The sequence below is a fragment of the Pinus tabuliformis genome, chromosome 8, assembly GCF_031772625.1.
Source record: "Pinus tabuliformis cultivar Carrire ecotype Pingquan chromosome 8, CPIR1, whole genome shotgun sequence".
Taxonomy (NCBI): Eukaryota; Viridiplantae; Streptophyta; class Pinopsida; order Pinales; family Pinaceae; genus Pinus; species Pinus tabuliformis.
Window position 1 is genome coordinate 1,299,186,132 of NC_142294.1, and position 17,629 is coordinate 1,299,203,760.

Sequence of the window (17,629 nt, forward strand, 5' to 3'; positions counted from 1 at the left end):
GGGGAATTGTAACGTTTCCATTGGATTCTATCATGTATGGTCTAGAACTAGTTGTTATAACTTATAACCCTATTTTCCACTCTATTATAGTGAGAGAGACCCTAGTTCAACTTACCTCAGTTGTTGGTTAGAATGCATCCCCTTTCACCTTTGCATTTACTTATGTGGGATTTATTCCATGTTAAAAGAGTGGAATTACATAATTGAGTAATTTTTCATAATTACTTTGTCAAAATTTTATAATTATGAGATACTAATTATTTCATAATTGTGACAATTGAGAAAAGGGCTCATAATTGAGGAAAAGGTTTCTAGAGTTTTTCATTTCCAAGGAGATCAAATTGACCCACTTGTCTATGAGTTGGCTAGGAGTCCATTATTGTAAAAGTTACATAACTTCTCAAGTCCCTAGGTGTCTACATAGATTCTCCCGGAGGATAGAATGAACACATATAATCTCACCAAGAGAACAGGGAGGAAGATCTAGTATCCATATTATAGCGTTGGAGCTTTGTTGCATCACGAGAAGGAAGCCAAGTTGCAAGTTGGAGGAGAGGAGCTTATTTCTTGCGTATATTATCTTGTGTATTGTCATTTATGATTAATGGATCATTGTTCCCATCCTATACTTGTGATCTGATCATGTTTTCAGCTTATGCATGTTGTTTTTAGACTGGCAAGCCCTCTGCGGAAGGCTATTGTTTGCTTGGTTGGCGGTGTATTTGTGCAAGGTCTTGATTTCAAGCAGTAGGAAGCGAGATCTTCAACTAGAAGCCGATCTTTCTCTGCATTAGACCCAAAAGACTTCACTGATCTACAAGGGTGCCTAGTACCAGTCTCCAAACCTTCTTCTTATTATATCATGTATGAGTATGAAAACTAATTGCTTCTGTAAGCGTGAACTAGGGCTAGATTTGTTGATCCCTCTTCAACATTACACACACAACTATGGGTAAATCCTTAGCTGATCTACAGGGTTAAAAGCAGCTTGCAATCTCAAGCAAAATTCTCCCATAACACTGGCATTTAATCAAGAGCACGCAGCCCTCTATGTACCTCAATGTTGGTGACATTAATTATTGGTAAAATTGTAACCATCGCTCAATCAAAATATCGACTTGGCATGTTAAGTTTTTTCCATATTATTTTAATGCTTGGAGGGTGTTATTGATGACGAGGATCATCAATATATGCAATGATTTTGATGATATGTAAGTATTTATTGTAGCATCAATTTTTTAGACTATAGATGCCATCTAGAGCCTCTGTGTCTGTGTTTTTGGTTCAAATATCGACTGCACTCGGTGTTATTTTGGTTATATGCACCCTTTGTTGAGAAATCTAAAGGGCATTGATTAGAGTGATTTCTCTTTCTTTGATAACTTATTGTTATGTCTTTTTACTTATCTTACTTATTAGCTTCATTTATTATTATTGTGTTTGTGTATCATCAAACAGCTACCAAAAACAAGAACAAGAACACAGAATATAGGCTACAAGCCAAGGCCAAAACCTCTCCACTTCAGAGGAAAACCCGCAAATCACTTTTCTTCATTATAGATTCTTCAATTGAAAAATTCCAAGACCTTTAGACCAAGACTAGTACCCTCCAAGGCCAAGTCCAACCTTTCCAGATGATGTGCTTTCCTTGTCCAAGTCAAACCCAGTCAAATCTCTTCCAGTAGCACAACTTCGACCTCCAGCGACATAATTTTGGCCTCCACTGCAGAACTGAAATTTTCGACCCTCTTGTAGTTGTTGTTGCCACACATGTGAGCTTCTTGTAGCCTCCTAGGACTTCCTTAGACCTTTGCTTGCCTTTCTCTGACTTCTAGAGCTTGAGGATGGCTTATTGTGACCTTCTTGCCTTCTCTTCTTCAAGATTGAACTTGCAGAGGAAAACCCTAGATCAAAACAAAAACCCTAGCCTTCCTTTGCACGTGTGAGAGACAATTAGCCCAAAACCAAGTCTTCTTCATCATTTTCCTTCTTCGTTGCCTTATTCCTCTTCTTTTCTTGCTTGAATGAGTGAGAGATGAATGTGCTCCAAGGAAGTCGAGTTTCCTCCTTTATATAGGCTTCTCAAAGGTGGACGTGGCTCCTCAAATTAGGCCGACTTGCCCGCTGCCAGACCAACTTGATCTTGGAGGGTACTTTAACACTTTCGAGGACAAAAATAATTTTTTGTACAAGTTACAATGTGCTCGAAGGGGTCTTCAACTTATGACAATGACTCTTTTGACTTCTTGACCTAGGACAAACCCTAGAAGCACTCAATAGGTGCTTGACCTATAAAATAAAAGACCTTGAGCATGAAATCCATGCTCCAAAAATAATAAAAATAATTTTCTTTCATTTTACAATTTACAAGAATCAAAAGTACATTTCATATTTATGAAGATCGTCCCCAATTGGGGTGTGAGCTGGCCCTTGTGGGCTTGTCCTGGCCCAAAGATTAATGAGTATCTTCAAGATCGTCCAGGCCACCCTCCGGATGCATACAACACTTGGAGTGGTGGCAGTACGCATGCGATGTTTAATGCCTGAAGGCGGCAGAGTTTCAAGGACACTTGGAGTGGGAAACATTTTGTTCGGCTTGTTGAGTAAGGTAGCTTGGGCACTTACGCTCCTCTGGATCTAGTGTGCGAGGGGGATTCTAGGCGGCCAAAGGTCATCATCGTCTTCAGGTTTTGGTAGCATTTCCTGGTCTGTAGTGTGAGCGCGACCTTTGGCAGCATCAAGCACCCAAACTACAACCATGTGCTGGTGGAAATTCGGTGTTGGGAAAAAAACAGTGTTTGCCAGGCAACAGTAACAGCATAACCCGAGCAAAGGGTACAAGGAAAAATGGCGGTGGAGGCCGAAGACGGGGAAAGCAGAGAAAAGTTGCCCTGTTGCCAAGAAGCGAACCCAGCTCTTCCAGTGGAGCGGCTAGGGCGAGTCGAGGGCGCAAGAAGGCCCCTCGCATAATTGAAGAAGCGACCCAAGCTTACCTTGCCAATAGCTCCAACCCAATTAGGCAACTGATTGCAGAGTGGGAAGATGAAATTCATCAAACCGTGGAGGACTTTCAATTGGACATGGATGAGTGGCAAGAAGTAGCCCTAGATCCAGGCCATACTCGTGGAAAAGTAACCCAATACAAGCAGACAATACACTTGTTCTAGATGATGAAGAGCATTGTGGCAAAAGCTCTAGAGAAGTTTCCTTTTGACAAGCATGTAGCCCCCCGGGGGCAGTCGGATTATACAAAAGAATTTCAAAAAATCCAATTTCAATTGCAACAACAGAGTGGCCGGCTAAGCCGAATTGAGTAGCACATCCCTTGCATACCCCACACGGAGCCGCCAGGTTCCACTGTGAAGGACCCTGCTCCGGTGGATTCAGCTAATAATGAGCAACGACAGTGCATCCATGATTTTACATTTTGAATGTTTCAGTCCCAAAGTTTTAGACTTATTACCAATTACGTTTATAGTTATATAGAAAATAGGAAGTATAAAGACTCAAGTTTATATAGCATGGCTAGACAAACTTATTATTTTTTTCTTATGGATGGCATATTTTGCGGTTAGATGGCGAACAGACCTGGTTTCCCTCTAGGCAGGTTGAGGCCACCTAACTCTCAGACATATGGATGTAACCTACTTTATCTTCGAAAATTAATAGAAAGATACCACCAAGCTTACAAAAAAAAAAATATTTAGGAAAACTGAACCTAGTTACACATTTTTCAACACTCCCTATTAACTAGGGAGGTATTCATAAATGGTACATGGACATTCTCAATCTCAAGAGGTCTCATAAGAAGATTCGGATTGGTAACCCATCTATTTAGCATCATAACAACTAGTATTGCAATATAGCAAGGCCTTGACTAACAACTCTATCTCTCCACAAGATCAGAGCACAATGTTGGCGAGACTAATGATTTATGGACTGTTGAAGCTTTTAAGCCTAACAGTTAGAAACCCTACATGTACTTTCTGATTTATTCCTTCCTACTTGTTCTGATTAATTAACAAGTTATTTACCTGTAAATACTGAAAATAAACACAAGTACATGCTCAACACATTACAGATCATCAACTGAAGGAAACAGAAACAAGCACACAAATGACACCATTATTTTTGGACTAATGTCCATGAAATAACCTAATGCGGAAAAACCGGTGCAGCTATCTGAGGGTTTTATTATTATGCAGTTTCTGAATACAATATGGGTGCCAAAACCAGCTCACCCAACAGAGAATAATCTCGACAGTAGTACCTCTCCTTCGGAGACAGATGCTCCGACTGAAACCCCGGATAAACACTCTGGCAGCTCCTCAGCTCCAATCTGCCCCACAAAAAACCCCAGTGTCAGCCTCTAGGGACTACGTCAGCCTCTTTTACACTCTGTGTCAGCTTTCCAGGTAGTTCCCGGCAATTCCAGCTTCTGCCCTCTGCGTCAACTTTCCAGGCAATTCTGGCAGTTCCGTCTTCTGCCCTCTGCGTTAGCTTTCCCAGCAATTCTGGCAATTCCAGCTTCTGCCCTCTGTGTCAGCTTTCTCGGTTGTTCTGGTTGTTCCCGGTAGTTCCGGCTTCCCAGCAATTCCCGCTGCTCCCGGCAGTTCCGGCTTCTGCCCTCTGCGTCAACTTTCCCGGCTGTTGCACTAATCCTCCCAGCACTATCTCTATCTCTCTGCTTCTATATTCACTGCCCCTCAGCTACAACTCCTGATCACTCTCTCAACTTTCTTAACAAACCCAGCCCCAAGAAGTCGAAATCTTGATCTCTTGGTGTGTTCTCCAAGTGACCCTCAAGCCTCCTCTTATACTTTTCTCGTTGACAGATCAACAGCCGAGATTAAGTCCCTAATCAACGGCTAAGAATAGACCTGGTTGATCCGTGACTTTTAGACCATTCTAACACAGTTTTATATTAATTCACATTAATATTTTAATTTCCCTAAGTTTAGACTTAGGGACTCCATTAAAAATATTAATTATTTTAATATCTCCCAAACTGTTTAGAATCTGCCCAAACCCTTTCTGGGTATTGGAGATCTCATGTGCCTTAGCCTTTCCACCAATTTTCGTGGCTAGAGCACATCTGATGCTACCCCAAATCAACACTCCCTCTTAGCGAGGATTGTGCTCTAGTAATACTCCTCACTGAGCATCACTCTGATCATCCGGCATCGGTCCCTGTGCTGATGTTAGGCCTGCTGCCCAACATCCTCTGCACTGCTGCATCCTGTACTGCTACCCATGGCCCTGCCACTGCCACTACTGCATCCATACTGCAACTCCCTCTACATCCATGTTGCTGCCCATGGCCCTGCCACTGCAACCCAGTTACTGAGAAGTAAGTAATTGATCTCCCAATTCTGACATCTCTGTCAGGATAGAGACACCCCTGATGTTGAAACTTCCCCTATCACTGACAAGTGCTCCCTCTCTGACCTTTGCGCTGCTGCAACAACTTTGTGCATCTCACACCGTTGCACACCTCTTTGTGCCATCTTGCACTGGTGCAACACTCTCGTGCTTCTCGCATTGCTCCCTCACGTTTTCCTGGGAATCCTGCACTGTATCTCCCTCTGTCGCTCCATCTACATCTGTCTCTACTGACATCTGCCAGCATTGTTATTCCTCTTCGGGGCTCCCGTAGCAACGTCTAATCCAAGAGGTTGGGTACCTCGAGGATCCTGCCCCTCATCGCCTGTAGTCCTCCTGACTACAGCTCGATGTCTCCCCACTTCTTCTGAAGTGGCACATGAGCACTCATGGCACACAGAACAGAAAGGCCTTCCAGATGACAAAGTTGGATGCCTCATCCAACCTGTCCTGATCCCTCAACCCTTCATGGCCATCTCTCTGCTCTTCTTGTTGACTTCTCCGAGTCTCTCTACTTCCCGCCTAGAATTTCTATGTTCGACTCCCTCTAAGCCTCAATTTCCCTCCTGGAAATCCTTCTGCTGATGTCGAGATACCCCCTACTCTGATCGTCTATGCAACCGCACCACTGATCCGGATTTCTCGGCTAGAAACCCTCGGTAGAAACTCCCTCCTCCTTGGCCTTGCCCTATTAGGTATTGTTCTGACAACAGTACCCCACCATCTCCACTCTGCAACTTATCCACAGCCTCCTATACCCTAGCAACATGAAGGTGAGAGCTCCTAGGCTCTGCACATTCCCAACACCAGCAAACTAGCTCCCTAAGCCAACTACGTCAGCTCTCCTGGCCTCTGCGTGGCTCTGTGTGAGCCTGCCTTTGCCTCCCTCAACCTCTGTGCAGCCTCTTCTTGGCCCAAACTTGATGACACAGGCACTGCGTCACCCCTTCCTTGTTGTTTTGCTACAAGGAATAGCTTATGTCACTCGGGATAGCTGTTTTCTGTTGTCGCTACTCTGCTCAGTTGATGTCCTCAGTTCTCGTGTGATCTGCAACCATGCTCTGATACCATGTTGAAGTTTCTAAGTCTAACAGTTAGAAACCCTCTATGTACTTTCTGATTTATTCCTTCTTACTTGTTCTGATTAATTAACAAGTTATTTACCATGTAAATACTGAAAATAAACACAAGTACATGCTCAACACATTACAGATCATCAACTGAAGGAAACATAAACAAGCACACAAATGACACCATTATTTTTGGACAGATGTCCACGGAAAAACCCAATGCGGGAAAGTCGGTGCAGCCATATGAGGGTTTTATTATTATGCAGTTTCTTAATACAAACTGGGTGCCAAAACCGGCTCACCCAACAGAGAATAATCTCGGCAGTAGTACCTCTCCTTTGGAGACAGATGCTCCAGCTAAAACCCCGGATAAACACTCTGGCATCTCCTCAACTACAATCTGACCCATGAAAAACCCCAACGTCAGCCTCTTCTGCCCTCTGTGTCAGCTTTCCCGTTGTTCTGGCAGTTCCCAGTAGTTCCGACTGTTCCCGGTAGTTCTGGCTTCACAGCAGTTCCAGCTGTTCAAAGCAGTTCCAGCTTCTGCCCTCTGCGTCAACTTTCCCAGCTGTTGCGCTGATCCTCATGGCACTATCTCTGCCTCTCTGCTTCTGTATTCATTGCCCCTCAGCCGCAACTCTTGATCACTCTCTCAACTTTCTCAGCAAACTCTTAATTCACATTAATATTTTAATTTCCCTAAGTTTAGACGTAGGGACTACATTAAAAATATTAATTATTTTAATATCTCCCAAACTGTTTAGAATCTGCCCAAACCCTTTCTGGGTATTGGAGATCTCATGTGCCTTAGCCTCTCCACCAATTTTCATGGCTAGAGCACATTCGATGCTACCCCAAATCAACATGGACACCATCATCATTGTCTCTGAAGGTACATACCCCACCCAAGTGTTCACAGGCTATGACCTTCCTTGGACTATTCTTATTTTGGATAGCTAGTCCTCAAAGAATATCAGTCCATGACTACTCTTATCTTGGATGCCCTACCTCATCCTCAAAGAGTATCACATGCCAGAGGCTTACCCAATCCTCCATTTTGTCTTCCCAAGTGAAGACAAGAATGATGTGCCAATCTCTCCCTCTCAACTAGGGAGGATACATAAACCAAATCAAGCTTGTTTCTTAAATACACAAGCTTCTTATTAGGAAGAGATTTTGTCAATATGTCAACTATCTGTTCATCAATGGAGATATATTGTAGCTACAACACACCATCTTGTACTAGCTTCCGCATGTAGTGATACTTCTTGTTGATATGCATTGTCTTTCCATGAAACACTGGGTCTTCAGATAGTCGAATACAACTGGTGTTATCACAACGTATCACTGTAGGGTCCATAGGTTCTTCAAATAGGTCAGATAGCAGCTTCCTCAACCAAACCGCTTCTTTGCTTACTTCAAAGGTTGCAATATGCTTTGCCTCAACACTACTCAAAGCAAATGTATCTTGCTTTCTGCTCATCCATGAGATCATGGAGGATCCCAAACTGAAACATCCTCCTGTAGTGCTCCTTCCATCTTGCTCACTGCCTCCCTAGTCAGAATCTGTATATCCAATCAAGTGGACATCATTCCTCCTATCGTATTTCAGGCAGTAGTGGATGGTTCCTTGCAGATATCTCATAATATGTTTTGTTGCTAGCCAATGATCATGCTTTGGCTCCACTTGGAATTGACTGACAAATTTATTGCAAAGCATATGTTTGGTCGAGTATTCACCAAGTACATCAGGAAGCCAATCAATTGCTATACTTGTAAGGATCCACAAGGCTATATTTGGAACTCCTTAGTCTTTTCAAATTTGTGATCATTGGGGTTGTCATTATTTTGCAATCCATCATGTCAAACCTCTTCAACACCTTGATCACATACTTTCCTTGACCTAAATAGATCCCATTAGGTCCTTGCTAGAGTTCTAGTCCCAAATAGTAGTGCATCAGCCCTAGATCCTTCATGTCAAATTTTGTTGCTAGTTGCTTCTTACATTCTTCAATTCGACCTTCCCCGCTTGTCAAGAGAAGGTCACATACAGAAGAATGGTTACCGACTCTCCCTTCACCATCTTAATATAAAGGTTTGGATTACCAAAACTCCTTGTGAAGCTTAATCTTTGAAGGTATGCATCCATCCTAGCATACCATGCCCTTGGTTCTTGCTTGAGGCCATATAATGACTTATTCAATCTGCACACATATGCCTTTCTATATTTAACTTCAAATCCCAAGGGTTGTTCTATATAGACCTCCTCATCAATTGTGCCATTCAAGAATGCAGTCTTGACAACCATTTGCTGAATGCTCCATCCCATCAATGTTGCCAAAGAGACCAACGAACATATAGTTGTATACCTTGTCGGAGCAAATGTCTCTTCATAGTCGATGCCTTCTTATTGAGAAAAGCCTCTAGCCACAAATCTTGCATTATATTTATCAATACTTTCATCTGCTACATGTTTGATCTTGTAGATCCGTTTGGAAGTTACCACAGATTTGTCTTCAAACCTAGGTACAATCTCCCAAACTCCATTCTTCATTATAGATTAATATTCTTCATTCATGGCATCTTTCCATTCTTGGTGATTGACAGCTTCTTCAAAAGTGGATGGCTCTGCTTCTATTAGTTTTGTCATGTAGGTTGCATATCCAGAGTATCATTTGGGCTTCTTGCTCTCCCTAAATGTGCCTTGAGTTGCTCCATGACCTTTTGCATCAAGTAGTGTAGACTTCAACCAGTTAGGTCTCTTTCTAGTTTCGGGGATAACCACAGGTTGTATAGGTTCATTGGGACTTCATCTTCATAATTTGATTCTTCTTCTTCCCTAATAACTTCGTCTTCAAATATTGGAAGTTCTTAATCATCAGAGTCCAGTGGGAGATCCTTTGATTTCTTCAATGTGATACGTTCGTCAAATATCACATCTCGATTGACTTCTATTCTGTGTCCTTCCTTTATGTAGATCTTATAGACCTTAGAGGAGTTACTATAGCCAACAAATGTTCCCTTCATGCCTGATGGATCCAGCTTCTTTCTTTTGTCCTTAGGTATATGAATATAGACAGGACAACCAAAAATTTGGAGATGATCTACGGTAGGTTTCTTCCCAGTGAATACTTCTTCAGGAGTTTTGTTATCTAGTGACCTGTGGGGACTTCAATTTTGTATGTATACAATTGCCTTTGTAGCTTCACCCCACAGAAATTTTGGTAAGTCTTGATCATGTAACATTGCTTTTACACTTTCTTCAATGGATCGGTTCTTTCGTTCTGCAACTCCATTTTGTTCGGGATTATATGGGACTATCAACTCCCTCTTAATCCCAAACTCCTTACAGAAAGCTATGATTTCCTTGGATGTATATTCTCCTCCATTATCGGATCTTAATATCTTGATTCTTCTTTCTGTAAGGTTCTCTACTTCAACTTTGAATTCTTGAAATTTTGTAAATACTTCATCCTTGGATTTCATTAAGTAAACCCAAGTCTTCCTTGAATGATCATCTATAAATGTGACATAATATAGATGACCTCCAAGTGATTGAGGAATCAGAGGACCACAGACATCGGAATGAATAAATTCCAAGATTTCTTTTGACTGTGAAGCACTGCTTCCAAATGGTCTCTTGGTGTTCTTACCCAATGCACATCCTTTGCATACTCCTTCATGATCTTCATTTAGTTCGGCGATTCCATCTACTATTGAACATAGAGTTTGAAGGATTTTAAAATGGAGATGACCAAATCTTATATGACAAAGCCCACATGGGTTGATTTCAATGTGAACCATGGCTTGAGCAAGAGAAGATATCAACCTATAACGTCTTCCTTTACGAATTCCCATCACTTTATCATTTTCTATGCTTGAGTTTTGACTTCATTCTACAACTTTTCCATCAATGAAAGCTACTCTATCACCTTTGTCTTCTAGACTTGAAATGGAGAGTAAATTCTTCTGCAAACATGGAACAAATAGGATGTTGTTGAGATGAATATTGTCTCCATTCTCCAGTTCTATCGAGGTTGGTCCAATTCCTCTTACGAGGTAGCTCTTATTATCTCCAAGTTCTATGGAGTAAGAAGATTTTCCTTTTGACAATGTCTTTAGTTGCTTGTGATGACCAATGATGTGTCTTGATGCACCACTATCTATCACATAAATGTTCTCATCTTGAAATGTGCCAGTGAGTGCTGAGAAGAGTCCTCCATCCTTTGTCTTGGTCACTTCCTTCTTTGGAGTAAATAGAAGATTCCATGCTTCCTTGATACCTTTCTTGAGATGGCTTGCTACCTTTGAACACTTCTTGAGAAACTTCTTCAATGTAGTAGAGATCTTCATAATTCCCTTAGCCAACCTTAGCTCTGATATCATGTTGAGAAATCTAAAGGGCATTCATTAGAGTGATTTCTCTTTCTTTGATAACTGCTTGTGATCTCTTTCTACATATCTTACTTATTAGCTTCACTTATTATTATTATGTTTGTGTATCATCAAACAGCTACCAAAAATGGGAAGAACAAGAAAACAAAATAGAGGTTGCAACCCAAGGCCAAAACCTCGCCACTTAAGAGGAAAACTAGCAAATCTCTTCTCTTCCTTATAGATTCTTCAATTGACGAATTCCAAGACCTTTAGACCAAAACTAGTACCCTCCAAAACCAAGTCCAACCTTTCCAGATGATGTGCTTTCCTTGTCCAAGTCAAACCCAGTCAAATCTCTTCCAATAGCACAAGTTTGACCTCCAGCTGCATAATTTCGGCCTCCACTGCAGATATAAAGTTTCGGCCCTCCTATAGTTGTTGCTGCCACTCCCAGGACTTACTCAGACCTTCGCTTGGCATTCTCTGACTTCTGGAGCTTGAGGATGGCTTCTTGTGACATTCTCTTGACCTTCTTGCCTTCTCTTCTTCAAGATCGAACTTGTAGAGGAAAACCCTAGATTTGTTGCAGAAACCCTAACCTTCCTTCGCATGTGTGAGAGAGAATTAGCCCAAAACCAAGTCTTCTTCGTCCTCTTCCTTCTTCGCTGCTTTTCTCGCTTGAATGAGTGAGAGATGAATGTGCTCCAAGGAGGTCGAGTTTCCTCCTTTATATAGGCTTCTCAAAGGTGTATGTGGCTCCTCAAATTAGGCCGACTTGCCAGCGGTCAGACCAACTTGATCTTCGAGGGTATTTTGACACTTTTAAGGACAAAAATAATTTTCTATACAAGTTACAATGTGCCCGAAGTGGTCTTCAACTTATGACAATGACTCTTTTGACTTCTTGACCTAGGAAAAACCCTAGAAGCACTCAATGGGTGCTTGACCTATAAAATAATAGACCTTGAGCATGAAACCGATGCTCCAAAAATAATAATAATAATTTTCTTTCATTTTACAATTTACAAGAATCAAAATTACATTTCATATTTATGAACAACGAACATAGTTACACATTTTTCAACACTCGTGCGATATATATGAGAAGCTTGCATATTTGTGTAAAATGGTTTGGATTCATATGGATGCACATTAATTTTTATGATTTTTTTTCGAAATTTGAATATTCATTTAAATTTTGGTCAACCGATTTTCTGGTCCGGTTTTTTTTCAGTTCTAAATTTTGGGTAACGGGTCAACCAATTCGATCACCAATATGTTTCTGATAACATTGGTTAGTTTCCCATGTTCATTTTTAATTTTAACTTTTGAGTCTTGACTCTAGATACTGATGACCTTAAAACAAGTCTTTGATTGGTCACTTTCTACTATTTTTGAGTTTGAGTAACTTCATTTTACTATTCCAGAATTCAGACTTTAGTTTCTGCTATTTTGCTTAGTACAAATCAGATTCTAAAATAATGAATGATTAATTTTAATCAATATATACAACATTTTACTATTTCTATTTCATCAAATCATTTATGATGTATGAATCAACTATATCATTATTGAAATTGAATTTGAATCATGTTTATTATATATACAAACACCCTGACGTCCCCCCTATGTGTCTCCTTGTTCCCCTTGCCCCCCCACCCCGGAAACTTGGTGGAACACTGCGTAATTGCAACATTGGATATAATTATATCATTGATTTCATATTAACTAGAACCAAACCAATCAAACTGAAAACCAAACCAGTTGACTCAAAAATCAGGAACTGGACTGCAACCAGAACCTGAGCCAAAACCGGTCAACTCCAAAATCATAAACCAGAATGGAACAGGGTAAAAAACAGGAGAAAACAGCCGATCAAACCCCACATAAAATATTCAAATTTATATATATATATATATATATATATATATCAAGCTTATGATGAAGTCCACTAGCCTAAAGTGGTGCCCATAGGCTAAAGCGGGCAGATATTTCATAAGGGGATTTAAATTGCCTAAGGAAACTTTATGAAGTTGAAAACGGGGAAAGTTTGATATTTCCTAGGCAAGTTAGAAGTCACTTTAAATTTATAAAGTAAAATATCATAAAGTGACTTTATAAAAGTGAATTTAATAAGAAGGGAAGGTGAAAAAGCAACCCTAAAACTCATAAAAGAAGGAAAATGAGGAGAGATTCTCCTCATTTGTGCATTAGTGAGTTTGGAGAAAGAGCTCTTGGAACCCTAGCCACCATAGCAGACTTCAGTATTGAAACTAGACACCCTTGTTTAGGATTTGAGAGTGAAATCACCCAGATTTCACCACTGAGCTTCAATGGAGAACGAGATTTCTGAGAAATTGTGACATATTCAAGCTTATACTGTATTTTCCATTTCTCTTGACAGGCTGGAGACTTTCATGGGAGAATGGAGTAGCAGAAATAAATTTGAGCCAATAAAAAGAAGGCTGTTGTAGAAAGGTTAATGTTCCAGCTCACTGGGGCTCACGAGTTACCAGAAATATGCTGCGTACAGTAATGTGGAGCCAGTCTAAAGATTTTCCATAAAACATTAGAGCATAGACCGTCACGTGGTTGAGTGTGGAAGAAGGAACAGGCACGAATACAAACTGGAGTAACTCGAATTTTTGGAGGTATCGTATGAGTTTCCAAGGGACAGAAACGGAACTTTAATCTCTCACCGCACGAGTTCCCTTTTTAATATTTTTCAGAGCCAAGCTACCTCCTTGCTAGCTGAGACATATCTTTACAAGGGCCAAGTTCTGGTTGGAATTGCTGAATCGCATCCCTCAAGACACAGCTGGTTCGATTTCCTTTCAAGTTGGCTGTTGTGCATGACTCTTATATGATTTCTCTTGGTGTTAGAGCCACAAACCTTTGCATTCAATGGCTGGCGCATTCTGCAATAAAGGGGTCAATTTATTGAAGTGCTTAACTTCAGCGTGGTAGACTGTCTTTCTGTTGAGGGTGTCGACAAATCTTGGGCAGGTCGTGGCCTCTATTCAGCTGGATATATATTAATTATCTCTCAGTCCTGTTCGTGGAGCATTCCCAAAGTGGCTTACAGGAAATAACGAGTTGTTATTTTCTCATCCTGGATATGCTTGCAAGTGTTGTAGCTTCATGAAATTACAGTGGCAGCGTATGGTAGTGGCATGGTGTAAACCTCATAGTGGCTCTTTTCTTTGCATACCTGGGTATGCATTCCTCAATCAAAAGACTGGCATATATCTCTATTATTTCAAGAGGCTATGCTTTCTACACACATATTCCTGTGATTGCTGCCTATAACCAGGTTCACTATTTCTTACTTGCCTACTGTACATTTAATTTCGAAGTGAGAAAAACGTTCCCTGTGAGTGTTATTGCCATATATTTATGATGTATCTATTTTCTGGGTTTGATGCTGGTAGAAAAAGTGGGTTAATGCATATTAAAATTTCAATGAACTACCTCTGGGCATCAAATTTAAGACAAATCACCTAAAGCAGAAATCAACCCAACTGTCTGACAAAATTCTTACTGAAATTTTAATCTCAAACTCAGAAATTTATTGGGGAAGTTTAAGAGTTTCCTGAGTGGGAATATTTCAATATATATGTCAAAAATTGTACCGAATACATATCTGAACTAAGATAAATATACACAGAGGTCCTAAATGGCCTATACTGTCCCAAAAACAGGTGCAAAATAGGTTTTAGATGAGGTGTAGGGCCTTTTTTTATTTTTTTCGTAACTGGGGCCATGCTGCTGTGGAGACAGCTGGTTTTAACTGATTCCACACAGAACCAGCCACTTCCAGTCCAGTTCAGCCAGTCCTAATAACATCAAGTCTTTTAGTTGCAACCTTGATTTCATCTACCTATATTACATAAACATTAACCTTCTGTTCATTTTAAAGCAAACAAACATAAGCTCATTATACGAGTAATTATAGGAACACCACAAGAAATACAACATATGATGAATAATTACATACTAAAAATTCTTAGTGAAATTAAAATGAAAACTGATATATAATTGTTGCATTGAGCATATCAACAAGCCTGCACTTACACCTTAACGAAACTCCAATAAAATCTCAGATCATTAAAAATAGAGAAATGCCATACATACTTTGAAATCACTTTCATCCTCATCTTCAAAAACAGCTCTTCTTCTTATCCTCCCATTTTGAAACTCAGATACTTCCCTTAAACTACCTTTCAGAGTGTGAGAATCTTTTGAACTGAATAAATCACGAGGCTTACTCAGTTCCTCTTCACTATCAGATGTATTTGTATCTTTATCCTCCATTAACTTGTTCCCTCTAAAAATTTGACAATCATTTCTATTTTCCTGTCTTCTCTTTGCTGAATGATCAAAATCAGAACATTCTTCATCATTTCTTCTTCCTGTATCATCTTCATCTGGAGAACTATCAGAATAAGAATCCAAATCAACTCTGTTCCTTGAAATAGTATGATTCAGGATGCTCTGACCATCTTCGATGAGTTTGTTTTTGCCATCTGCAATGGTGGAATCATTGTTTTTTATTTCTTCATCATTAGTCCCTTCTTTATTGCTGTATCTTTCTTCCTGTTCAATAAGATCAGCATCCCTTCTCACTTTTTGGCTATTAGGAGTAGACTTTCCTTTAAAGAGCTGGATAAAGCTCTGCTCCAGTTTTTCATTAACCGAATACCTTGTATTCTGAAGTGTTTTTACAAGGACTTCACCCACATCAGGATGCTTCCCTGAATAATCACAAGACACATTTGACATGAGAATACAAGCATGCAACATTACCAAAATATTCTAACTGCACAACTGAATGGCAGCTCACAAAGCTAGCAAAGAGAACCCTCTAAGAATTCCAAAAGAATCAAAAAAGAGGAAACAACAATTCATTAAAAGATCAAACCAATGATTATTTACAGCAGTGGGTCTTCAAGTTACCTCATGGTTCTCAGTATTTACCCCACCCAACATGTCTGTTACCAAAATCTCAGATTGGATATGACAACCAAATTTGCCACTGCACTTTTAGTTATCAGTTTTTGAAGACATTGGGAATATCTTGGACAGATCTAAAAACAGCTATAGATTGGATTAAGCTAGGTCCTTTTACTTATGGACATATATGTGTGGAGATAAATGTTTAGTAAGAAATTATCAGACAAGCTGAAACTTCAAAGAAAAGGATCCAGAGGGACTCAGAAATTGGATTACCAAAATAAAGCTTCCCTGTGCAGGACTTGTCAACAAGCAAGACATTTAAAGAGTCATTACTTTAAGCTAGAGCTTGTCCTAAAAGGGAAAAAGGACATAAACCAAAACCCACAATGGCAATCATTTGAGCAACAGCCATCAGATGATGAAGAGGAACAGAATACAGAAAATCAGCAGACTGCAGTTTCAGAAAAGAATACCAATGGATTCACAGAAGTACAGGTTGAAGAATCAGCACCCTCTATGATGGATCAAGAAGAAGACGAAAATACCTCGATGGTGGTAGTTACACATGGAGTCCCACCCAGGGTCATGAAAAGAATACACGAATTTGACATTTACGATTCTTATAAGCAGTTGGCACACCATCCAAATACTGTATATCCAATCTTTCATATGAATCCTGACCATTAATTTCTGAATTACCATTAGTCACTGTGAAATCTCCTCCAGGAGAGTGCCATGAGGCTAAACGGAAGACAGGAAAAAAGGGAAGGAGTGAGGATCATTTTTCAATAAGACAAAAATGTCCTATGTATTAATATGTGACATTGAATTTTTCACTGCAGTATGCACATGACAAGTGTAATTTCCATTCAATCTCTGAATAGAAATGGCCATTTTTATTTGGGATAAGAAAAACCCAGTCATTATTTGAAGCAGCAAAATATTTCAAGACTCTTGCCTCATCCTACAAATGTGGATGCCTTTTGACATATATTGAAAAGTTATCATGTTTGCACTACCATTGAACCCATAAATGTGAATGGATGTAAGAATCAGGTGTACATAACATTTTTGACAATTAATCCTCTAGTATGTTATTATCCCCTGTCCTTCCATCTCCTATTCCCGAAAGAATCAGGTGTACATAACAGGTTTGACAGTTAATCCTCTAGTATGTTATTATGCCCTGTCCTTCCATCTCCTATTCCTGAAACACCTATGGTGGTCCCTCGACAAAGTTAAAAAAAACCCACTGACAAAAATATCCACATAAAAATTTATTTGAACAAAAAAACACAAACTAGAAGAAAATCAGAATTTGCATGCAAATAATAAGAATATGAAGTTGTCTCTATGATGAAAGAAAGGCAACAAAACCTTTTTTTCCTTCTGCTTCTCCATCTTCATTGTCTGGTTTGGAGAACTGAACCATATGATCATCGATATTAATGTAAACAGCATCCTTATCATAAAGGAGATCACCTAAATCTGACATTGGTGCATAAAACAGCTTATCTTTTTCACGCAATCCCTTCTTCTTTGTTGCTGAGGGCAAAGGGCATGGATCAGGTAAACTAGCAATTCCAGCAAGATGACAATCTCCTACACCTGCAATATGTACCTGCCAATTTTTTCAAGTCAATCAAGAGTGTATTGTAATAAAATTATTTTAATTTCTAAGATAAACATGCACATACTACAAGAACTCATCAATCTAATGCCACCTCTACTTTTAAGTTTTCCTGCAATGATGTCATCCACTCCAAACTGCAGTTTCAGTCGTTTCACTTTGAAACGCTTCTCTGGAATTCATTTATTTCTTGTTACAACTAGATAGTGTTAAA

General features: G+C 39.8%; 1 protein-coding gene across 3 annotated transcripts in view; it reads right to left on the minus strand.

Moving 5' to 3' along the window:
- The window catches only part of LOC149240216 (P-loop containing nucleoside triphosphate hydrolases superfamily protein), a 182,735-nt gene that overhangs the window by 27,794 nt on the left and 137,312 nt on the right, over nucleotides 1-17,629 (minus strand). For all 3 annotated transcript variants that reach the window (XM_089373649.1, XM_089373647.1, XM_089373648.1), the window contains 2 exons: nucleotides 17,163-17,406; nucleotides 14,964-15,583 (listed from right to left, as the gene is read on the minus strand). In XM_089373649.1, coding sequence (XP_089229775.1) covers nucleotides 14,964-15,583; nucleotides 17,163-17,406 — 864 coding nt within the window. The remainder of the gene's footprint in view (nucleotides 1-14,963; nucleotides 15,584-17,162; nucleotides 17,407-17,629) is intronic.